The sequence below is a fragment of the Staurois parvus genome, unplaced genomic scaffold, assembly GCF_062004578.1.
Source record: "Staurois parvus isolate SC_StPar_1 unplaced genomic scaffold, SC_StPar_1.0 ptg000855l, whole genome shotgun sequence".
NCBI classification, from domain to species: Eukaryota; Metazoa; Chordata; class Amphibia; order Anura; family Ranidae; genus Staurois; species Staurois parvus.
The window spans coordinates 367,441-393,403 of NW_028318651.1; the positions used below are offsets into that span (position 1 = coordinate 367,441).

Consider the following 25,963-nt stretch of genomic DNA (forward strand, 5'->3'; position numbering starts at 1 on the left):
GATCATATCCCCCCTTAATCTCCTCTTCTCAGTAGAGAATACATTCAGTTCCTCTAATCCCTCCTCATAGCTGATCTCCTCCATGCCTCGTATCAGTCTGGTCGCCCTTCTCTGTATGGGCTCCTGTCTGGTGGTTTAACACTCCAGCATCCACCAAACATTGAATCATCAGTTCTGGGTGAAGTGACCCCTTGTGTACCTTCCAGCAGGGTGAAGGGTGAGACTTCTTATCTCAGGGTCAGTTGTTACCTGGGCATAGGAGAAGTCCAAGCCGGTGACTGAGAACATGACCTCTCCGGCACTGATCAGGAAGTATTGCGGGATCTGCCATGCCACATGCATGCTGTTGGCATCGATGTCCTCCACCTTGTAGGCTTTTATGACTTTACTGGTTTCATCCACCTGTGTAGAAACGTTCACATGTGAGAGAGAAACGGGCAGCAGCTGATGCTGAGCTATTAAAGATTTCATTTGTAAGAGAAAAAAAAGATCATGGATGCCAACTGTCCCACCAACTGGGACTGTCCCACTCCTTGCACCGCAGTCCAAATAATGATGTGTCCTGGGCCATGTCCCGGAATCACAATATTACCCTGATAAATGACTCATTAGGGTGATTGGGGGGCTCTGTGTGGATAGCCCCCGCATAATTAGAGGCAGGGTATGGGTGGGTCCAATCCAATGAGTAGGCAATACTACCCAACCAGTGGGTGGGCCTAAGGCAGGCTGTGGGCGGGGCTGTGTCCCGGGAACCAAGACTGGAATGTTGGCGAGTATTTAGGACCATTCTGCAGATTCTAATTGTTGGAAATGGTTAGATCTCTAAACACTGGTAGTAGCAATTCTGTACTTCATGTCTGACCTGAGCAGGATATTACCGAAAACAATGTATCAAGTCAAAGCCTAAAATGTCCTTAAAGCACAATGTAAAGGTCATGTAGAAGGGAAGCTTAGATATTTTTATTACGACAAATGCAGCTATACTAGGCCTGAATATCTTGGCAGTAAAGAGATAAACGGTGCAAGCATCATTCTGGACTATTCTAGCTGAAGGTTGAGATCAGAACCAGCCATCTGGAGGAAAACTGGGTCCCTCAACCTCCAGCCAAGCTGCAAGTCCCAGCATAGCCCTACAGCCAAGCTACAAGTCCCAGCACAGCCCTCCAGCCAAGCTACAAGTCCCAGCATAGCCCTCCAGCCAAGCTACAAGTCCCAGCACAGCCCTCCACCCAAGCTACAAGTCCCAGCATAGTCCTACAGCCAAGCTACAAGTCCCAACATAGCCCTCCTTCCAAGCTACAAGTCCCAGCATAGCCCTCCAGCCAAGCTACACGTCCCAGCATAGCCCTCCAGCTGCTGTGCAGAAATACAGAGAGATATGCTATCCCGCCGAAGGATTTATATCACCAACAGTTTGCTCAGCGCTTTACAATATAAAGGGAGTCAATACAGCAACAATACAGTTCAATACAAGAGGGTTAGGAGGGCCCTGATCCTGGGAGCTTACAATCTAAGAGGGAGGGGCTGGTGGCACAAAAGGTAATAACTGTGGGGGATGGACTGGTAGGAGGAATAGAAGATTCTATTATTAGCTGACTATGGCGCAAAACCAAATCCCAACAAGCCTTCACCCACTACAAATCTGCCTTCCACACCTACACCTCCTCCCTCCACGCCGCCAAACAAGCCTACTTCCTGACCCTCATCAAGGCCCTCTCCTCCAATCCTTGCCGACTCTTCTCCACCTTTAACTCTCTACTCTCTCCACCCCCACCTCCACCCAGCACCTCACTCACCGTCCTTTAGATTGCCAATCACTTCAAAAACAAGATTGACACAATTCGCAAGGACATCGCCGCAACTCACATGCCCTCTCAACCCGTCCCCTCTCACACAGCTACCCCCTCATCCCCCCTCCCCCTCGACATAACCCGCAGGGACTTTGTCGCTGCTCAAACTCCCTCCAACCCCATTCCCCCTCACTCAACTACCCCCTCATCACCCCTCTCCCACGGCCCCACCACTGCTCTGACCTCCACTTCCACCCCACCCTACATTCCTCATACTGAAGCTCCCCCAACACTCCGCACCTTTGACCCTACTACCATCGAGGAAGTCTCCAAGATCCTCTCTGATGCCCGCCTCACCACCTGCCCCCTCGACCCTATCCCCTCGACCCTATCCCCTCACAACTCCTAAGACCTCCCTCCCCCTCCATCCTACACTCCCTCACCCACATCTTCAATCTCTCCCTCTCCTCCGGCACTTTCCCCTCCCCTCTGAAACATGCACTCATCACCCCCATACTTAAAAAGCCCTCCCTGGACCCCAATGACCCGAACAATCTCAGACCCATCTCCCTGCTCGCATTTACATCCAAACTCCTCGAGCACCTCGTCTACACCCACCTATGCTCTCACTTCAATGACAACAACCTCCTCGATCCCCTACAGTCTGGCTTCCGCCCCCTACACTCCACCGAAACCGCCTTACTCAAACTCTCCAACAACCTTCTAATCGCCAAAGCCAATGGCCACTATTCAGTGCTCCTACTCCTTGACCTCTCTGCGGCCTTCGACACAGTCCACCACCCCCTCCTCCTCAAAAAACTACACTCCCTCGGACTCAGAGATTCTGCTCTCTCCTGGCTCTCATCCTACCTGTCACAACGCTCCTTCAGCGTTACCTATAATGCTACCACCTCCCCCTCACTCCCCCTCTCTGTTGGGGTCCCTCAAGGCTCTGTCCTCGGGCCCCTTCTCTTCTCCATCTATACCTCCTCCCTTGGCCAACTCATACACTCCCACGGCTTCAACTACCACCTCTATGCCGACGACACACAAATCTATCTCTCAACCCCCCACCTCACTTCCTCGGTCTCAGCCCGAATCACCCACCTACTGAGCGACATATCAGACTGGATGTCACTCCACTTCCTTAAACTGAACCTCTCCAAAACTGAGTTTCTTGTCTTCCCCCCAGCCCGGACCCCACCCCCCATTGACTTCTCCATCACAACCAACAACGCCACCATCAAACCCGCCCCGGAGGCCAGAGTACTTGGTGTCATTCTGGACTCCAACCTATCCTTCCAGCCCCAAGTCCAATCTTTAACAAAGTCGTGCCGCCTCCACCTCCGCAACATGCAGACTCCGCCTCCGCAACATGCAGACTCCACCTCCGCAACATGCAGACTCCACCACCGCAACATCGCCAAAATCCACACGTTCCTAACCCCAGAAACCACTAAACAGCTCATCCACTCCCTCATCATATCACGACTCGACTACTGCAACTCCCTCCTCACTGGCCTGCCTCGCCGCTGGCTATCCCCGCTTCAGTCCATCCTGAATACGGCTGCCAGACTCATTCACCTTTCCAACCGCTCCGTCTCCGCCACCCCCCTCTGCCAATCCCTCCACTGGCCTCCACTCAGTGTCCTCCACCCCCCTCTGCCAATCCCTCCACTGGCTTCCGATTGCGCAATGGATCAAATTCAAAATCCTAACACTGACGTACAAAGCTGTCCACCATACTGCCCCGAACTACATCACTGACCTAATATCCAAGTACCGCCCAGCACGCACACTCCGCTCCTCACAAGACCTCCTTCTCTCTAGTTCCCTGGTCTCCTCCTCCCATGCCCGCCTCCAGGACTTCTCCAGGGTGTCACCCATCCTCTGGAACTCCCTGCCCCAACCCATCAGATTATCACCTACTCTCCTCTCCTTTAGGCACACCCTGAAAACCCACCTCTTCAGGGAAGCCTACCCCACCTCCTGCTAACTTGCCGACCTCCTCCACTCTTCCTACCACCCCATCCCCCACAGCTATCTCCTCCTGTGCCACCATCCCCTCATGTTTTGCATTGTATTGGTATTGTTCTGTCACATGTTCTGTCCCCCATTGTAATGTACATCGCTGAGTGAACTATTGGCGCTTTATAAATACTGTATAATAATAATAATTAGCTGAGGGCAGGATAGGCTTCCCTGAAGAGAGAGGTTTTCAGAGATCGCCTAAAAGTGGGCAGAGTAGGTGATAGTCTGATAAATTAAGGTAGAGAGTTCCAGAGGATGGGAGAACCTCTGGAGAAGTCCTGGAGACGAGCATGGGAGGAGGAGACAAGGGAGCTAGAGAGCAGGAGGTCGTGGGAGGAGCAGAGAGGACGGTTTGGCTGATATTTGGAGACAAGATTGGTGATCTAATTTGGGGCAGAGTTATAAATGGCTTTATATGTGATTGTTAATGTTTTGAATTTTATTTGTTGGACGATTGGCAGAGACAGGTGGAGGCCAGTGGAGGGATTTGCAGAGAGGGGTAGAGGACACTGAGTGGAGGGATTGGTAGAGAGGGATGGAGGCCATTGAGGGATTGGCAGAGAGGGGTGGAGGCCATTGGAGGGATTGGCGGAAAGTGGTGGAGTTCAGTGGAGGGATTGGCAGAGAGGGGTGGAGGCCAGTGGAGGGATTGGCAGAGAGGGGTGGAGGCCATTGGAGGGATTGGCAGAGAGGGGTGGAGACCAGAGGAGCGATTGGCAGAGAGGGGTGGAGGCCAGTGGAGGGATTGGCAGAGAGGACTGGAGGACACTGAATGGAGGACAGTGGAGGGATTGGCAGAGAGGGTTGGAGGCCAGAGGAGGGATTGGCAGAGAGGGGTGGAGGCCAGTGGAGGGATTGGCAGAGAGGGATGGCAGATATGGAACGATTAGTAAGGTGGATGAGTCTGGCAGCAGCATTCATGATAGACTGAAGAGGGGATAGCCTGCGATGAGGTTGGCCAATGAGGAGGGAGTTACAATAGTCAAGGCGAGAGATAACCAGGGAGGGAATACGTTGCTTAGTAGTTTCCGAAGAACGGGCGTATCTTGCAGATGTTGGAGAGGTTGGAGATGTTGGAGATGTTGTAGAGGTTGGAGATGTTAGGGAGGTTGGAGATGTTGTGGAGGTTGGAGATGTTGCGGAGGTTAGAGATGTTGCGGAGGTTGGAGATGTTGCGGAGGTTGGAGATGTTGCGGAGGTGAAGTCTACAAGATTTGGACAATGATTGGATTTGGGGCTGAAAGGACAGATGGGAGTCTAGGATTACACCTAGTACCCTGGCATGAGGGGAGGGACTGATGGTTGTATTATTGATCTTGATGGGGGAGTCAGGGGAGGGGGCACGGGCTGGGGGGGAATAGTATGAGCTCAGTTCGCCAAACACAGAAACGGCTGATGTTCGACTGGAACATCTAGCCCAACCCTATAAAAAAAGTTATGGGCTGTGGTTTTGGAATGGATGTCCAACAATATATGTGAGATGGTCAGGTGTCCACAAATGTTTGGTGATGTGGTGTATAAAAACACCATATGGAAACAAAATGGACTGTGCTGTCTATAATGGGGCTGTAGGATTCCATGAAAGGTCGCAAAGTCAAAATGTCACTTACCTCCCTCAGTACTGCTGTGTATGCTGCACCAAAGTCCAGTAAGTCCAGATTAATCGTGTATTTATCTCCTTTGTAGGTTACTTGTAGTTTGGTTCTGGTGGGAGAATAAGCATCAAAAAGAGATATACAAGCAGTGAAAAGATTGATCTCTATCATCTCTCACCTCTATCTATCTATATATCTATCTATTATCTATCTATTATCTATCTATCATCTATCTATTATCTATCTATCTATCTATCTATCTATCTATCTATCTATCTATCTATCTATCTATCTATCTATCTATCTATTATCTATCTATCTATCTATCTATCTATTATCTATCTATTATCTATCTATCTATCTATCTATCTATCTATCTATCTATCTATCTATCTTCATATCTATATCTACTAGGCCTGGGAATTATTCAAAATTAGAAATGTTATTAATCATGAATCCACTCACAATGCTCTTTTCTGGGTAAGATATTCCGATATATCTTGGCTGCTACTGTTGATCGTATTATCTGCAATCTTGATATCGTAGATCATTTCTGGGAGTAAATTAACGAATCTGCAAGATACAGGAAATCAGAAATGAACCAACAATTGCGAGGTATATATGCGTCTTCCTATATAAAGCATATCATACAAAATATGCCCTCATGCCAGGGTACTAGGTGTAATCCTGGACTCCCATCTGTCCTTTCAGCCCCAAATCCAATCACTGTCCAAATCTTGTAGACTTCACCTCCACAACATCTCCAACCTCCGCAACATCTCCAACCTCCGCAACATCTCCAAGATACGCCCGTTCCTAACCTCTGAAACCACTAAGCAACTTATTCACTCCCTTGTTATATCTCGCCTTGACTTTTGTAACTCCCTCCTCATTGGCCGACCTCATCGCAGGCTATCCCCTTTTCCGTCTATCACGAATGTTGCTGCCAGACTCATCTACCTTACCAACCATTCCATACCTGCCAATCCCTCCACTGACTTCCCATTCAGTGTCCTCCATGCCTCTCTGCCAATCCCTCCACTGACTTCCCATTTAGTGTCCTCCATCCCTCTCTGCCAATCCCTCCACTGGCCTCCACTCAGTGTCCTCCATCCCTCTCTGCCAATCCCTCCACTGGCGTCCACTCAGTGTCCTCCACCCCTCTCTGCCAATCCCTCCACTGGCCTCCACTCAGTGTCCTCCACCCCTCTCTGCAAATCCCTCCACTGGCCTCCACTCAGTGTCCTCCATCCCTCTCTGCCAATCCCTCCACTGGCCCCCATTCAGTGTCCTCCACCCCTCTCTGCCAATCCCTCCACTGGCTTCCCATTGGATACAACGGATAAAATTCAAAACATTAACAATAACATATAAATCCATTGATAACTCTGCCCCAAATTACATCACCAATCTGGTCTCCAAGTATCACCCAAAAAGTACTCTCCGCTCTTCCCACTACCTCCTCCCTTGTCTCTTCCTCCCGTGCTCGTCTCCAGGACTTCTCCAGAGCCTCCCCCATCCTCTGGAACTCTCTAACCCAATTTATCAGACTATCGCCTACTCTGCTCACTTTTAGGCGATCTCTGAAAACCGATCTCTTCAGGGAAGCCTATCCTGTCCTCAGCTAATAACAGAATCTTCTATTCCTCCTATCAGTCCATCCCCCACAGATATTACCTTTTGTACCACTAGCCCCTCCCTCTTAGATTGTAAGCTTCCAGGATCAGGGCCCTCCTAGCCCTCTTGTACTGAACTGTATTGTCTCCCGTTCCATTGTAAAGCACTGAGCAAACTGTTGGCACTATATAAATCTTGTATAATAATAATTAAAAATCTGCATAAAGCCTGTCTATTGTACTGGGGGAGAGGTTTATGGGATGGCTGGAGGAGTATTTAAACTGGGATTGAGGATGAAGGGTGAATTAGAATATAATGGGGCAGACAGGTCAGTCAGGGGTCAGACCAGGGGCGGACTGACCATTTGGAAACCCGGGCACTGCCCGAGGGCCCGGGGTCAGTATGAGATGCCCCTGGTACCTTTTTCATAGGCTTTTTTGAGTTTGGGCAAGGACACAGAGGCCCCATGATCCCCTATTGCCCAGGGACCCTATGAGTTGTCAGTCCGCCCCTGGGTCAGACCCTTACCCCCGTTTCACATCTTTGCTTTCATGCAGGGCGCGAATTGTGCGGGTACGAGAGCCCAGTCATTTGAATGGACTCCCGTGCCCCGGGACACACAGGGAAGAAGTCCCTGCACTACTTGGGAAATCGCAGCCCGCTGGGGAACCGAGGTTCCCAGTACAGTTGTGATTTCCAGTGCGGGTGACATACCATTAGAATTAATGGCACCCGCCACTGGGTGGTGCGGCTGCAGGTATTTGTGTGGGTCCCACAGCGGCACCACCTGCGCAGATGTGATCCAGGGGTAATGGTGGGTGGAATGGGGAGAAGATGGGGGAGGGCTATGGCAGTTGATAAAAAAAGTTCCCATGTTACAAACAACCATTGGAAATGATCGTATTATTTGTAATGGAAAACACAAGTGCAAAGCGCAACTATACATTAAAGTATATATAGATAGCCTGGCAGTATTAGGGGTCGTTGGTTCGAATCCCAACCACGGCTTCACCTGCCTGGAGTTTGCATGTTCTCCCTGTGCCTGTGTGGGTTTCCTCCCACACTCCAAAGACATGCTGGTAAGTTAATTGGCCCCTAGTATGTGTATGTATGAATGTGAGTTAGGGACCTTAGATTTTACGCTCCTCGGAGGCGGGGACTGATGTGAATGTACAATTTGTAATGTACAGCGCTGAGAGAACTATTGGCGCTTTATAAATACTGTATAATAATAATAATAATATATATGTAAAGTGCTGCGTAAATTGACGGCATATCTGATATAAATAATAAGCGTTTGTTCACCAATGCCAGAAGTCTTCCAAACTAAATAGGTGAGTTGGTAGCTTTAGTGAATGAAGAGAACTATGGTTGAATTGGTATTGCTGAATCTTGGCTTCATTCTTCACATGACTGGGCCATTCATATTCCTGGCTAGGTTCTCTTTCGGAGAGACGGGGGAAATAGGAAAGGTGGTGGAGTCTGTGTGAGAAGTGATCTCAGAGCGAGTGTGAAAGAGGACCTAGTTGATGGAGACTGTGATGAGGTTGAAGCATTATGTGTGGAACTGCACATGGGGGTGTGTATATTATAGACCACCCAGTGTTGATGAAGAGGTCCTTCCACATATAGAAAGGTCTGCAAGGGCTGGGACAGTGATGACAATGGGGGATTTTAACTACCCTCAAAATTGACTGGAGTAATGGGACTGCTGGAGCAGTAAAAGGGAGGAAATTTATAAACCTATTATAAGACAGCTTTATGGCACAGCTGATAGAAGCCCCAACTAGAAATGATGCTCTGCTGGACCTATTAATCTCAAACAATCCAGAACCTATTACCAATGTCCATATAAAGGAACATCTGGGTATCAGGGACCATAACATGATTTCATTTAATGTTAGCTGTAAACAACAAACACATACGGGAAAGATAAAAACACTTCAGTTTAACCACTTCCCGTCCGGCCCATGTATATAAACGGCCGGACAGGAGCAGTGCAGGAGCAGGTGGCTGTTTATAAATGTCATCCCCGCTTCCCTGCCTGTGCACGCTCCCTGGGAGCCTCCGGATACAGCGGAACACCAATCGCTGTACGGGACCTCTGTGTGAGGTCCCGATCGTGTGATCACTGATTGGCCAATCAGTGATCACATGCAGAGTAGTATGCAAGATGTCACTTCTGACATCATTGCTTACTACGTGTGAAGGTCACATGGTACAGGGCCATTCACAACAGCCTTGTACCATGTGACAAGCTGTGACCAATCACAGCTCACACAGTATTTCTCAGTGGCTGCAGTAATGCAGCCAGAGAGAAGGAGAAATTATTGCTTTTACAGCCTTTATGGGTGTAAAAGCAATCAGTGTAACAAAAAAAAAAAAAATCTTCATCACTCCCCACAAGTAGTACAGTGTCACTATGGTGAAACTGTACTGCTAGGGTGACAGTATGTAAAAAAAAAACCCACAATAATATAAAAAAAAAATAAAAATGTAAAAAATTGTTTTTAAAAATTATAATTTATGGTTATGAACTAATTTGGGTTATTTTTTTTGTACTAAAAGATAACGGAATACATTTTGGCCAAGATTAATGATGAAATATTATTTATTTGCAAACTTTTATAAGAAAAACACTTTTTTTCAAAATTTTTGGAATTTTTCATTTATATAGCAAAAAAATAAAAATCCTAGCGATTAATAAATACCACCAAAATAAAGTTTTATCTGTCTCAAAAAAATGCTAAAAAATTCATATGGGTACAGTGTTGCATGACCGCGCAATTGTCATTCAAAGTGTGATAGCGCTGAAAGCTGAAAACTGGCCTGAACAGGAAGGGGGGGAAAGTGTCCGGACTGGAAGGGGGGGAAGTCTCTGGACTGGAAGGGGGTGCAAGTGTCCGGACTGGAAGGGGGTGAAAGTGTCCGGACTGGAAGGGGGGTGAAAGTGTCCGGACTGGAAGGGGGTGAAAGTGTCCGGACTGGAAGGGGGGAAAGTGTCCGGACAGGAAGGGGGGGAAAGTGTCCAGACTGGAAGGGGGGGGGAAAGTGTCCGGACTGGAATTGGGTGAAAGTGTCCGGACTGGAAGGGGGTGAAAGTGTCCGGACTGGAAGGGGGTGAAAGTGTCCGGACTGGAAGGGGGGGAAAGTGTCCGGACTGGAAGGGGGAAAGTGTCTGGACTGGAAGGGGGTGAAAGTGTCCGGACTGGAAGGGGGGGAAAGTGTCCGGACTGGAAGGGGGAAAGTGTCTGGACTGGAAGGGGGTGAAAGTGTCCGGACTGGAAGGGGGTGAAAGTGTCCGGACTGGAAGGGGGGAAAGTGTCCGGACTGGAAGGGGGGAAAGTGTCCGGACTGGAAGGGGGGAAAATGTCTGGACTGGAAGGGGGAAAGTGTCCGGACTGGAAGGGGGTGAAAGTGTCCGGACTGGAAGGGGGTGAAAGCGTCCGGACTGGAAGGGGGGAAAGTGTCTGGACTGGAAGGGGGTGAAAGTGTCCGGACTGGAAGGGGGTGAAAGTGTCCGGACTGGAAGGGGGTGAAAGTGTCCGGACTGGAAGGGGGGGAAAGTGTCCGGACTGGAAGGGGGGAAAGTGTCTGGACTGGAAGGGGGTGAAAGTGTCCGGACTGGAAGGGGGTGAAAGTGTCCGGACTGGAAGGGGGTGAAAGTGTCCGGACTGGAAGGGGGGGAAAGTGTCCGGACTGGAAGGGGGGGAAGTGTCCGGACTGGAAGGGGGTGAAAGTGTCCGGATTGGAAGGGGGTGAAAGTGTCCGGACTGGAAGGGGGGAAAGTGTCCGGACTGGAAGGGGCAATAGTGCTCCATGGTTGGTGTCAGTGGGAGGAATAGTGTCTTGTATCAGGGGAAGGAAAAGTGCCCCAAGGGCTGGATAAAGGAAATCAAAGGGCCGCATATTGGAGACCACTGATCTACAACATTATCACACAATAGCGAGACGCACCTGACCCCCGCTAATCCATTTTCTGGCTTTATATTGGGATCTTTAATCTACAGAAATAGAAAAAAAAGAAAAATGTTAAAATGTTAAAATGTTACACTGTAACCGTTTACTAATAATATACATCACAGCTATGGATTATATGAAACTACACAGCTCTATACTGTAATAAATATTACCCCAAAATATCAGTCTTGTATTGGCTAATCTATACTAAAGCATTAAAATTAGACATTTACAAGTAAAAAATATATATTAATAACAAAAATCAACTACCGGTATATCCCCCTCCCCTCCCCCTTCACAGACCACCCACATACTGTATCAGAACAATTCTGCCCAACTTACTGTTCTGCAGTACAGAGTACCGTCCGTTTTTGTATCCACCAATAAGGAGTACGTGGCTTCCACATGAATGTTATCTGGGCAGGTGATGGTGGTTCCAGGAATTTCCACGTCCACCGTCGTAAAGTTAGAGCCAGTGAAAATAACCTTCACGTAATTTGGATCCTGCAGCAGAAAAACACACAGATATCATTAGGTTTGACTGAACCAGAGGAGCTTACACTCTAATGTCCCCTCTCCCACAGTCACATCAGTCTCTGTACCAGAGGAGCTTACATTCTAATGTCCCCTCCCCCACAGTCACATCAGTCTCTGTACCAGAGGAGCTTACACTCTAGTGTCCCCCCCCAGTCACATCCATCTCTGCACCAGAGGAGCTTACATTCTAATGTCCCCTCCCCCACAGTCACATCAGTCTCTGTACCAGAGGAACTTACACTCTAATGTCCCCTCCCCCACAGTCCCATCAGTCTCTGTACCAGAGGAGCTTACACTCTAATGTCCCCTCCCCCACAGTCCCATCAGTCTCTGTACCAGAGGAGCTTACACTCTAATGTCCCCTCTCCCACAGTCACATCAGTCTCTGTACCAGAGGAGCTTACACTCTAGTGTCCCCCCCCCAGTCACATCAGTCTCTGCACCAGAGGAGCTTACAGTCTAATTTCCCCTCCCCCCACAGTCACATCAGTCTCTGTACCAGAGGAGCTTACACTCTAGTGCCCCCTCCCCCACAGTCACATCTGTCTCTGTACCAGAGGAGCTTACACTCTAACGTCCCCTCCCCCACAGTCCCATCAGTCTCTGTACCAGAGGAGCTTACACTCTAATGTCCCCTCCCCCACAGTCCCATCAGTCTCTGTACCAGAGGAGCTTACACTCTAATGTCCCCTCTCCCACAGTCACATCAGTCTCTGTACCAGAGGAGTTTACACTCTAGTGTCCCCCCCCCAGTCACATCAGTCTCTGCACCAGAGGAGCTTACAGTCTAATTTCCCCTCCCCCCACAGTCACATCAGTCTCTGTACCAGAGGAGCTTACACTCTAGTGCCCCCTCCCCCACAGTCACATCTGTCTCTGTACCAGAGGAGCTTACACTCTAATGTCCCCTCCCCCACAGTCACACTCTATTACTTTATCCATAAAGTCTCTCACCTGGGAATCCTCGTTGAGCAGTGATGGCCATGTGATTGGAGAATTGTTTGGCACGCGCATGGTGACTTCTTGGTTTGCGAAGTTCAGAACCTGCACGGTGCTCTCTCCAGCCTTGGGAATGAGCGGATTCGTCTCCTGGAACAGCCGAATAGAAAGAAATGGAAATAGTTTATGTACTTACAGTGGTTGTGATCCCTCACATACGAGGTGTGTCCAGAATATAATGAGAATGAAGTTCCTACGCTGGAAAAGGGATCTGTTCGGGGAGAAGATGGCCAAGGCCACTTGGGGTGGGGTTCCCGGTATACGTTAGAACACCGGTCAGTTGTTTTCCGGCCTTGTTACAGTCGAGACGTTCTTTTTCGTGACGCCCTGTTCAAGTGCCTCATATTATGAAAAATGCAAGCGAGTTTAGAACAGCAGTATGCGGTAAAAGTGCATCAGAAACTTTGAAAATGGCGAGAAGCTGCTCTTTATCCACACAAGTGTACCAATGGCACGAGGCCTTCAGGGAAGAACGAGAAGGTGTTAGACGGACAAAGATCAGGACACCCCTCTTCATCAAAAACGGAGCAGAATGTGGAACTTCTTGGTTGCCCGAGAAAAAGAGTTTTTCTTGTGCTTTCTGAGATCGGCTCAACTTGGATCCTTCAACACAACACCCCATTTGGCTTTCATAGAGTTTTTGGCTGAAAAACATGTCATGGTGCTTCCCCATCCACCCTACAGCCCGGACTTGGTTCCTTGCGACTTTTTCATATTCCCAACGATGAAGGATTTGAAAGGACACCATTTTGGTAGCGTAGATAAACACTGATCACTGAGCAGAACACCGATCAGTTGCTCTCCGGCCTTGTCACAGTCGAGATGTTCCTTTTTGTTCAAGTGCCTCGTATTATGAAAAATGCAAGCGAGTTTAGAACAGCAATATGCGATAAAATTTTGTGTGAAATTGGGTAAAAATGCATCAGAAACTTTGGAAATGGCGAGGAAAACGTATGGAGAAGCTGTGCTACCATCCACACAAGTGTACCGATGGCACGAGGCCTTCAAGGAAGAACGAGAAGGTGTTAGATGGACAAAGATCAGGACACCCCTCTTCATCAAAAATGGAGCAAAATGTGGAAGTTCTTGGTCGCTTGAGACAAAGAGTTTTTCTTGTATGTTCTGAGATCGGCTCAACTTGGATCCTTCAACACAATAACACCCCGAGTCACAGTGCTTTGGCTTTCTGAGAGTTTTGGGTTGAAAAACATGTCACGGTGCTTCCCCTTCCACCCTACAGCCCTGACTTGGCTCCTTGAGACTTTTTCATATTCCCAACGATGAGGGATTTGAAAGGACACCATTTTGGTAGCGTGGATAAACACTGATCACTGAGCAGAACACCGATCAGTTGCGCTCCGGCCTTGTCACAGTCGAGATGTTCTTTTTCGTGATGCCCCGTCCAAGTGAAAGCGAGTTTAGAACAGCAGTATACAATAAAATTTTGTGTGAAATTGGGAAAAAGTGTATCAGAAACTTTGGAAATGGTGAGGAAAGCATATGGAGAAGCTGTGCTACCATCCACACAAGTGTACCGATGGCACGAGGCCTTCAAGTAAGAACGAGAAGGTGTTGGACGGACAAAGATCAGGACACCCCTCTTCATCAAAAATGGAGCAAAATGTGGAAGTTCTTGGTCACCTGAGACAAGGAGGCTTTTTATGTGTGTCCTGAGATCGGCTCAACTTGGATCCTTCAACATGACAACACCCCGAGTCACAGTGCTTTGGCATTCAGAGAGTTTTGGCCTGAAAAACATGTCATGGTGCTTCTCCATCCACCCTAAAGCCCAGACTTGGCTCCTTGCGAATTTTTCATATTCCCAACGGTGAAGGATTTGAAAGGACACCATTTTGGTAGCGTGGATAAACACTGATCACTGAGCAGAACACCGATTAGTTGCACTCCGTCCTTGTCACAGTCGAGACGTTCTTTTTCATGACGCCCTGTCCAAGTGCCTCGTATTATAAAAATGCAAGTCAGTTTAGAACGGCAGTATGCAATAAAAATTTGTGTGAAATTGGGTAAAACTGCATCAGAAACTTTGGAAATGATGAGGAAAGCGTACGGAGAAGCTGCGGTATCATCTACACACGTGTACCGATGGCACGAGGCCTTCAAGGAGGAACGAGATGGTGTTAGACGGACAAAGATCAGGACACCCCTCTTCACCAAACACGAAGCAGAATGCGGAAGTTCTTGGTCGCTTGAGACAAGGAGGTTTTTCATGTGTGTCCTGAGACTTGGATCCTTCAACACAACAACACTAAAAGTCACAGTGCTTTGGCTTTCAGAGAGCTTTGGGCTGAAAAACATGTCATGGTGCTTCCCCATCCACCCTACAACCCAGACTTGGCTCCTTGCAACTTTTTCATATTCCCAACGATGAAGTATTTGAAAGGACACCATTTTGGTAGCGTGGATAAACACTGATCACTGATCAGAACACGGATCAGTTTCGCTCCGGCCTTGTCACAGTCAAGATGTTCTTTTTTGTGACGCCCTGTTCAAGTGCCTCGTATTATAAAAAATGCAAGTGAGTTTAGAACGGCAGTATGCGATAAAAGTTTTGTATGAAATTGGGTAAAAGTGTATCAGAAACTTTGGAAATGGTGAGGAAAGCATATGGAGAAGCTGTGCTATCATCCACACCAGTGTACTGATGGCACGAGGCCTTCAAGTAAGAACGAGAAGGTGTTGGATGGACAAAGATCAGGACATCCCTCTTCATCAAAAATGGAGCAGGATGTGGAAGTTCTTGGTTGCCTGAGACAAAGAGTTTTTCTTGTGCGTTCTGAGATCAGCTCAACTTGGATCCTTCAACACGACAACCCCCCCCCCCGAGTCACAGTGCTTTGGCTTTCAGAGTTTTGGGCTGAAAAACATGTCACGGTGCTTCCCCATCCACCCTACAGCCAGGACTTGGCTCCTTGTGACTTTTTCATATTGCCAAAGATGAAATATTTGAAAGGACGCCATTTTGGTAGCGTGGATAATGTCTAAAGAGCCACTACGCAGGATCTGAACGCCATCCCACTTAAAGACTTCCAGGGATGCTATGAAGAATGGAAAAAATCGCTTGGATCGTTGTGTGCACTCACAAGGGGCATACTTTGAAGGGGATGATGTTCAATTGTAACATTTTTTCAATAAAAGACTTTTAAAATATCATTCTCATTACTTTCTGGACACACCAGTGAAGTGACTGGCCACAGGTGATACAAAGAGATGAAACAAATCCTACTACATAAGTTGTACTTTTTTATCTGCAGTCTTCTCTTCTCTATATCCCTTCAAAGTGCTGAGCTTATACAGCTTTCTTGATCTTTCAGAACGTATGGGGTGGGGAGCTGAAGTTACACTCTGCAGAGTGCAGTGAGAGCTGAATGGAGGGAAGGGACCCCCCCCACCTTCATCCAGCACACAGGAGCCTAGCTGAGGCTGACAATCACAGGTGGTGTGCTTGAGCTCCCCCATCACCTTTTTATCTCTTGGTTTCAGGAAAACTTGTCAGAAGTGACTCATGCAGATAGCAGAGGAAGGAAGCAGCAGATAGAAATGACACTCTGGATTGAGACAAGCACACACTATAGAGGGATCTGCTTTGTTCAGCCACTTTAATGTGATACAACAAAAAAAACCCTCAGGTTGGATAAAATGATATCCAGTTTCAATCAGAAAACTTCAATCTGCAGCTTCAGTAATTCTCTAATGGAATTCTTTAACTAATTTCCTCCTGTTACAGGTAAGGATCCACCTAAACTTTCACTCTGGTCCGAAAAATGCCCCCCACCCTTTACACCAAACCTAAAGAAGTCTCCATTGTATTGCTTGTAGTAACAGGAAGCCAGCAGGTCACACGAGACTCACATTAATTTTGATCTCCACAATAGTGGCAACAGCAAACGCCAGAGCTGCCAGCAGCATGCCGACGGCCATCTTTGCGATGGGGCTGCAAAGAACAGGAATAATTCCAGGTAAATGGATGGTTCACAGATACACTGCGCAATCACGGCAATGGCCGGACTTTGTTACTCACTGGAAGTTGATCTTGCAAAGCTTGATGAGAGGGTAGATCCCCAGATCAAACACCGGGACCAGAATGAGGATCAGGAGTGGGTTCAGGAACTGGAGAGAAAATATATTACCGTCAATCTGCTCATGTGGAGGATCCAAATCTCAAAGAAAACTCATTACATTTCGGCAATAATGTTCATCATGGGCACCATATTGACTCCATGTAGTCCTCAACCGAAGACCTGGAATTTTACATCTCAAAAGTATGGCTCTGGTTGTTTTGCCTTAAGCTGGCCATAAAAGGTTCAAAATTTGGCTGGTTTAGTAGGAACTTGATGAATTTCGATCCATCTATGAGTTGGCTGGTTGTACTGAAGTCGATCTGCTGGTTATAGCCGCCAGCAGGGATCAATGTATTCTGATGACTGGGAAATCTCCCGCTGTCTGAATACAATAGCTCAGCAGTTGCATTGACTGGCTGCGTTGATGGGGGAACAGAGTGATTTTCTATTCTTTAACTCGTGGCTGAAGGAAATAAAATTGCGTAATCTATGGCCTGCCTTAGGGAATCAGGAAGGATTTATTTTCCCATGATCCATGCTCAGTAAGGGATTTTTTTCCTTTCCTTCAATAAACCATGTGTATATTGTTCTGTATATGGAGGTTTTCTATTCATTTATTTATCAATTTCTTTTTATTGTTTGAACTAGATAGACTTATGTCTGTTTTAAGTTTGGCTATTCAAAATGAATGGCACCATTCTACGAATTCTACATTACAAATGTGCGTTTTCCTGGTCATAGCTTGCCAGGAAGTCAGCAAGTTATGGCCCCTAAGAGGAGGAGACTAATTATGTAAATTTAGGGTGGGCTTACCTTGTAAGAACCCATAATGTAAGATCAGAATGGGACATTTACACGGAAGTGCCACATACAGTGCTACACATATGATTTATTACTTACGTATTACATCTGATACAAGATTTTAACTTGCCATTTCCGCTGTTAATGCCTTATTGGCTGTGGTTTATAACCTCCTCTGTAGAATATCTACACCTCTTCCCTGGGCCACTTGATAACCTCCCATGGTTTCCAATACCATCTCTACACCTACATCCTATAGCTTCCAATACCATCTCTACACCTACATCTTATAGCTTCCAATACCACTTCTGCACCAGCATCCTATAGCTTCCAATACCACTTCTGCACCAGCATCCCATGGCTTCCAATGCCACATCTACACTGACATCCCATGGCTTCCAATACCACATCTACACTGACATCCCATGGCTTCCAATACCACATCTACACTGACATCCCATGGCTTCCAATGCCACTTCTGCACCAGCATCCCATAGCTTCCAATACCACATCTACATTGACATCCCATAGCTTCCAATACCACATCTACACTGACATCCCATGGTTTCCAATACCACCTCTACACTGACATTCCATGGCTTCCAATACCAACTCTACACCAGCATCCCATGGCTTCCAATATCATGGATTCCAATACCACCTCTCCACCAATAAGACTTTAACTTGCCTTTATTTGCTGTGGTTTTTAACATCCTCTACAGAAGATCTACACCTCTTCCCTGGGCCAGTTGATAACCTACCATGGCTTACAATACCACCTCTACACCAACATCCCATGGCTACCAATACCCCCTCTACACCAACATCCCATGGCTTCTAATACCACCTCTCCAACAACATTCCATGACTTCCAATACCACCTCAACACTGACATCCCATGGCTTCCAATACCATCTCTACATGAACATCCCATGACTTCCAACACCACTTCTACACTGACATCCCATGGCTTCCAATACTACCTCTACACCAACATCCCATGCCTTCCAATACCACCTCTACACCGGCATCCTATGGCTTCCAATACCACTTCTGCACCGACACCCCATAGCTTCCAATACTACCCCTACACTAACATCCCATGCCTTCCAATACCACCTCTACACTGGCATCCTATGGCTTCCAATACCACTTCTGCACCGACATCCCATAGCTTCCAATACTACCCCTACACTAACATCCCATGGCTTCCAATACCAGCTCTACACCAACATCTCATGGAATTCAATACCACCTCTCCACCAACGAGACTATAACTTGCCTTTATTGGCTGTGGTTTATAACATCCTCAGCAGAAGATCTACACCTCTTCCCTGGGCCAGTTGATAACCTCCAATGGCTTCCAATACCACCTCTACACCTACATCCCATGGATTCCAATACCACCCTTGCACTGAAATCCCTTGGCTTCCAATACCACCTCTACACTGATATCCCATGGCTTCCAATACCACCTCTACACTGGCATCCCATGGCTTCCAAGACCACCTCTCCACCAACTAGACTTTAACTTGCCATTTCTACTGTTCATGCCTTTATTGGCTGTGGTTATTAACATCCTCTGCAGAAGATCTACACCTTTTCCTTGGACCAGTTGATAACCTACCATGGCTTCCAATACCATCTCTACACCAACATCCCATGGCTACCAATACCCCCTCTACATCAACATTCCATGGCTTCCAATACCACCTCTCCAACAACATTCCATGACTTCCAATACCACCTCAACACTGACATCCCATGGCTTCCAATACCATCTCTACATGAACATCCCATGGCTTCCAATACCACTTCTACACTGACATCCCATGGCTTCCAATACCACCTCTACACCAACATCCCATGCCTTCCAAGAAAACCTCTACACCAACATCTCGTGGCTTCCAATACTACCTCTACACCAACCCCTTATGGCTTCCAATACAACCGCTATACTGACATCCCATAGGTTCCAATGCCACCTCTCCACCAACATTCCACGGTTACCAATACCACCTCTACACCAACATCCCATGGCTTCCAAGACCACTTCTACACTGACAGGTTTGTCAGTTCATTTTTCACACCATTTCCTCAAACTTAATCTTTCTAAAATTGAGCTTGTAATATTTCCTCCCCCCTCATGACTTTACCATTCAGGTCAATAGCACAATTATTTGTCAGTCCACACATGCTTGGGTGTTAAGTGTAATGTTGGACTCTCCTTCAGGCTCCGCATCCAATCACTGGCAAAATCTTGCCACCTTAACTTCCATACCGTTTCCAGAATTCACTTCTTTGCAACTAACGACACCACAAAACAATGTATTCACTCCGTGGTTACCTCCTGCCATGACTACTGCAACACCCTTCTTACTGGCCTACATGTACACAGACCGTCCCCTCTTCAGTCCATTATGAATGCTGCTATACTCCTCCACCTTACTAACCGATCCACAAATGCTGCTTCTCTCTGCCAATCCATCCACTGGCATCCATTAGCCAAACATATACAGCTCAAAATACTAAGAACAAACCTACAAAGCCACCCACAACTCAGCCCTGAGCTGCTTCACCAACCTCATCATCACATATCACCCAATTTGTCCTGTTCTCTAGATCCCTCATCACCTCCTCCTATGCTCTCCTCAAGGTCTTCTGTAGAGCATCTCTTCTGGAACGCCCTTCCCCAATCTGTCCTGTTATCTCCTACCCAGTCTGCCTTTTCGTGTTCCCTGAAAACTACCTGTAAGGGCATCAATACTGGCACAGCTACAGCTAATGCTCATGTCTGTAGAGCTGATGCTCGTGCACATGTAGCAGCACACGGACAAGCTCAGGCTAATACTCCATGCACATCGGCGTGCACGTCCACGTGCACAGGAGCCAAGCTGCCTATATAAAAGAAACCCTTGTGTGTACTATTCACTGGATCAGGGGTGGACTGACAACTCATGGGGCCCCCGGGCAATAGGGGATCTTGGGGCCCCTGTGTCCTTGCCCAAACTCAAAAAAGCCTATGAAAAAGGTACCAGGGGCATCTCATGGGGCCCTCTACTGACCCCAAGCCCTCAGGCAGTGCCCGAGTTTCCAAATGGTCAGTCTGCCCCTGCAATGGATGTTCTTCAGCTTCCCTGTGACCTGTGTTCCTGCTTATGCTGACCGATCTCCTGTTACTGACCCAGCTAGTTCTTGACCTAGCACTGTGGATTTTGAATACCAAACTCAGCTTGCCTCTGACTACGCTCTGCCTGCTTCCTTGATGCTGACCTTGGCCTGCTACCGGACTTTACCCTGCCTGCTGCCTAACCATGCTTCATCTCCACCATATATGACACTGATTTACTCTGACAATGTCTCTGTTCCTGGCAGTCACCTGCTACCAAGCTACTGGCTCCCGTTCTTCTGTGAGCCTTGTGTCTCTGTCACCACCTTCAGGGGTACTCGGATCAGAGCCGCAAGGGAAGCCCTCCCATCAGCTCAGCCTCCAACCAAGGTACGTGACACTACCCCATCTCCACCTAAAAACTGTACTTTGGCTACCTCCATCAGCTCAGCCTCCAACCAAGGTACGTGACACTACCCCATCTCCTATCTCCACCTAAAAACTGTACTTTGGCTACCTCCATCAGCTCAGCCTCCAACCAAGGTACGTGACACTACCCCATCTCCCATCTCCACCTAAAAACTGTACTTTGGCTACCTCCATCAGCTCAGCCTCCAACCAAGGTACGTGACACTACCCCATCTCCACCTAAAAACTGTACTTTGGCTACCTCCATCAGCTCAGCCTCCAACCAAGGTACGTGACACTACCCCATCTCCCATCTCCACCTAAAAACTGTACTTTGGCTACCTCCATCAGCTCAGCCTCCAACCAAGGTGCGTGACACTACCCCATCTCCCATCTCCACCTAAAAACTGTACTTTGGCTACCTCCATCAGCTCAGCCTCCAACCAAGGTACGTGACACAACCCCATCTCCCATCTCCACCTAAAAACTGTACTTTGGCTACCTCCATTAGCTCAGCCTCCAACCAAGGTACGTGACACTACCCCATCTCCCATCTCCACCTAAAAACTGTACTTTGGCTACCTCCATCAGCTCAGCCTCCAACCAAGGTACGTGACACTACCCCATCTCACATCTCCACCTAAAAACTGTACTTTGGCTACCTCCATCAGCTCAGCCTCCAACCAAGGTACGTGACACTACCCCATCTCACATCTCCACCTAAAAACTGTACTTTGGCTTCCTCCATCAGCTCAGCCTCCAACCAAGGTACGTGACACTACCCCATGTCCAATCTCCACCTAAAAACTATACTTTGGCTACCTCCATCAGCTCAGCCTCCAACCAAGGTACGTGACACTACTCCATCTCCCATCTCCACCTCAAAACTGTACTTTGGCTACCTCCATCAGCTCAGCCTCCAACCAAGGTATGTGACACTACCCCATCTCCCATCTCCACCTAAAAACTGTACTTTGGCTTCCTCCATCAGCTCAGCCTCCAACCAAGGTACGTGACACTACTCCATCTCCCATCTTCACCTAAAAACTGTGCTTTGGCTACCTCCATCAGCTCATCCCCCACAGTTGTTACCCTTTGTACCACCTCCCCCTGCCTATAGTGTGTAGGCTCCATGGCAGGGGCCCTCCTAATCCTTCTGTATTGTAACTGTACTGTCTCCCTTTACATTGTAAAGTGCTGTGCACACTGCAGGCGCTGTACTGTATAATATGTATAAATCCTGTATAATAATAATTTACTGAACCCTGATGAAGGGGTTGTGGTCCTTGAAACGCGTTGGCTGTCCTTCACTCTTCTTGTTATTATCAGTTGAACAATTAACGATCTCAGGCTCTCGGGAAAACATTTTTTGGCTCTTTTTATGGCCTATTATACTTATAAATCAGGTAAGTAACAAAATGATAAATGTAAGGCGACCGTTCCATACCTGGATCTGATCCGGCTGAATGACAAACGCTGTCTGGAAATAGAATTGGTGATAAATAATTAATCGGCATTCACAGGTGATGTTGGGTACAAACAGTTCAATGTTACGTTATCTTCCCTAAGCCGTACTCAGAGATTCCTGAACCCACCCACATGGAAGAAAAATTTATTTGAAATATATTTTTAAAATATTCTTCCCAAATATATTGACATTGTTATAACCGCCTGGCAGAGTCTCTAGCAGCCCACCGCACGGACGCCCTCAGGGCGCGGGGTCTAAGTCCTAGCCTGCTGTTCACCAGGGCCCCTGATGGCGGGGATGGACTTGGTGCAGACTGGAACCAGGTCGCGACCCCCGAGTGCGTCCTGCGGTGGTAGAGAGTACTGACAGGGGAGTGCAGGAACAGAATCTAATTTGGAAGAGGCAGACAGATACACTGGTCTGATCCGAGCCGGATGGATGGATGGTCGGTACGGTATGCGTGGTCAGACAGGCCGGGTCGGTATTATGCGGGCAGCGAGGTACAAGAGGAGCGAGCTAAGAATGGTCAGGTCACAAGCCAGGTTCAGCAGGGTGCGAGCAAATACAGTACCAGGGATCAGACGGAAGAGTAGTCAGGCAAGCCAGGGGTTAAGCAGGAGAAGAGCAGGATCAGGAACAGGCAGAGGTCGGCAACGGAGTATACAGCAACACAGAATCAGGAGCAGGATACAAGATACAAGACCAAACGGCAACTTGACATACCTGTTCCTATGTTTAAATAGCCCGCCTCCCGCTGTCATTGGTGCCAGGCGCGCGTCCGCGATCTCGAGTGCGCATGCGCGAACCCCGCCGCTGCCATGCGCGCCCAGGTCCTACCGCCCGCCGGGTAGTGAGTGTTGGTGTTCTGCGCATGCGCCGCCCGGATCCTGACAGACATCTACTTGAAATGTTACAATTTTGGCCATATTCAATATATTTCAAAATATATTTATATCTACTCCTCCTACCAGTCCATCCCCCACAGTTACTACCATTTGTACCAATAGCCCCTCCCTCTTAAATTGTAAGCTCCCAGGATCAGGGCCCTCCTAACCCTCTTGTATTGAACTGTGTTGTTGCTGTATTGTCTTCCTATATATTGTAAAGCGCTGAGCAAACTGTTGGCGCCATATAAAGCCTGTATTATAATAATAATAATAATAATAATAATAATATTTCAATATATATATATATATATATTGCATGTTGAAATGCGTTTTTATTGCAAAAAATATATTGAAAATATTTTTAAAAATACATTTCAAATATACTGTATGTCTTTAAAAATACAAATCCACAGTTTTGAAATGCATTTACAAGTATATGTAAAAATCTATCTTAAAATTACTTTTTTATATGTTAAAACAAATATATATATACTGCATGTTGAAATGCGTTTTTTAATATATAACAAAATAAATGAAAAATATTTTTAAAAATATATTTTTTTAAAATATGTTCTTCAGATTTGTTTTACAATATAAAAAAGTCATTTTAAGATATATTTTTACATATATTCGTAAATGCATTTCAAAAATGTAGATTTGTATTTTTAAAGACATACAGTATATTTGAAATGTATTTTTAAAAATATTTTTCAATATATTTTTTGTAACAAAAACACATTTCAACATGCAGTATATAATTTCTGTATATATAAATTAAAAAAAACAAAAACAAAAAAGAAATATATATATACAGTCATGGCCGAAATTGTTGGCACCCTTGATATTTTTCCTGAAAATCAAGTATTTCACACAAAAAAGGTATTGCATTAACACATGTTTTGCTATACACATGTTTATTCCCTTTGTATGTATTGGAACAAATATAAAACAGAGGCAGAAAAGCAAATATGACATAATGTCACACAAAACCCCAAAAATGGGCTGGACAAAAGTATTGGCACCCTTAACTTAATATTTGGTTGCACACCCTTTGGAAAACATAACTGAAATCAGTCGCTTCCTATAACCATCAATAAGCTTCTGACACCTCTCACCCGGAATTTTGGACCACTCTTCCTTTGCAAACAGCTCCAGGTCTCTCTTATTGGAAGGACACCTTTTCCCAACAGCAATTTTAAGATCTCTCCACAGGTGTTCAATGGGATTTAGATCTGGGCTCATTGCTGGCCACTTCAGAACTCTCCAGCGCTTCTTTGCCATCCATTTCTGAGTGCTTTTTGACGTATGTTTGGGGTCATTGTCCTGCTGGAAGACCCAGGATCTTGGACGCAAACCCAGCTTTCTGACACTGGGCCCTACAGTGCGACCCAAAATCCTTTGGTAATCCTCAGATTTCATGATGCCTTGCACACAGTCAAGGCACCCAGTGCCAGAGGCAGCAAAACAACCCCAAAACATCATTGAACCTCCACCATATTTTACCGTAGGTACTGTGTTTTGTTCTTTGTAGGCCTCATTCCGTTTTCGGTAAACAGTAGAATGATGTGCTTTACCGAAAAGCTCTATCTTGGTCTCATCTGTCCACAAGACGTTTTCCCAGAAGGCTTTTGGCTTACTCAAGTACATTTTGGCAAACTGTAGTCTTGCTTTTTTATGTCTCTGTGTCAGCAGTGGGGTCCTCCTGGGTCTCCTGCCATAGCGTTTCATTTCATTTAAATGTCGACGGATAGTTCGCGCTGACACTGATGCTCCCTGAGCCTGCAGGACAGCTTGAATGTCTTTGGAACATGTTTGGGGCTGCTTATCCACCATCCGGACTATTCTGCGTTGCAATCTTTCATCAATTTTCCTCATCCGTCCACGACCAGGGAGATTAGCTACAGTGCCATGGGTTGCAAACTTCTTGATAATGTTGCGCACTGTGGACAAAGGCAAATCTAGTTCTCTGGAGATGGACTTGTAACCTTGAGATTGTTGATATTTTGCCACAATTTTGGTTCTCAGGTCCTCAGACAGTTCTCGTCTCCTCTTTCTGTTGTCCATGCTTAGTGTGGCACAGACAGACACACAATGCAAAGGTTAAGTGAACGTCTCTCCTTTTTATCTGCTTTCAGGTGTGATTTCTATATTGCCCACACCTGTTACTTGCCCCAGGTGAGTTTACAGGAGCATCACATGCTTGTAACATTCTTATTTATCCGCAGTTGTGAAAGGGTGCCAATACTTTTGTCCAGCCCATTTTTGGAGGTTTGTGTGACATTATGTCGAATTTGCTTTCTTTCCTCCCTTTTTTTGTTTTGTCCCAATACACACAAAGGGAATAAACATGTGTATAGCAAAACATGTGTTAATGCAATACGTTTCGTGAGAAATACATGATTTCCTGGAGAAATATCAAGGGTGCCAACAATTTCGGCCATGACTGTATATATATATAATAAAAAATATATATACCGTATATAAATAATAAAAAATATATATACCGTATATATATATATATATATTGAACTATACTTTGAAATATATTGAATACGGCCCAAAATTGTAGCATTTCAAATATATGTCAATATATATATATATATATATATAGATATACGGTATATATATTTTTTATTATATATATATATATATATATACAGTTGTGACCAAAATTATTCAACC

At 46.6% G+C, this 25,963-nt stretch overlaps 1 protein-coding gene across 2 annotated transcripts in view; it reads right to left on the reverse strand.

Moving 5' to 3' along the window:
* LOC149443508 (solute carrier family 15 member 2-like) overlaps nucleotides 1-25,963 on the reverse strand; it is an 84,377-nt gene that overhangs the window by 15,412 nt on the left and 43,002 nt on the right. For both annotated transcript variants that reach the window (XM_089655609.1, XM_089655608.1), the window contains 9 exons: nucleotides 22,374-22,406; nucleotides 16,569-16,657; nucleotides 16,400-16,481; nucleotides 12,485-12,619; nucleotides 11,336-11,497; nucleotides 10,991-11,037; nucleotides 5,882-5,989; nucleotides 5,432-5,525; nucleotides 250-402 (listed from right to left, as the gene is read on the reverse strand). In XM_089655609.1, the coding sequence (XP_089511735.1) occupies nucleotides 250-402; nucleotides 5,432-5,525; nucleotides 5,882-5,989; nucleotides 10,991-11,037; nucleotides 11,336-11,497; nucleotides 12,485-12,619; nucleotides 16,400-16,481; nucleotides 16,569-16,657; nucleotides 22,374-22,406 (903 nt within the window). The remainder of the gene's footprint in view (nucleotides 1-249; nucleotides 403-5,431; nucleotides 5,526-5,881; nucleotides 5,990-10,990; nucleotides 11,038-11,335; nucleotides 11,498-12,484; nucleotides 12,620-16,399; nucleotides 16,482-16,568; nucleotides 16,658-22,373; nucleotides 22,407-25,963) is intronic.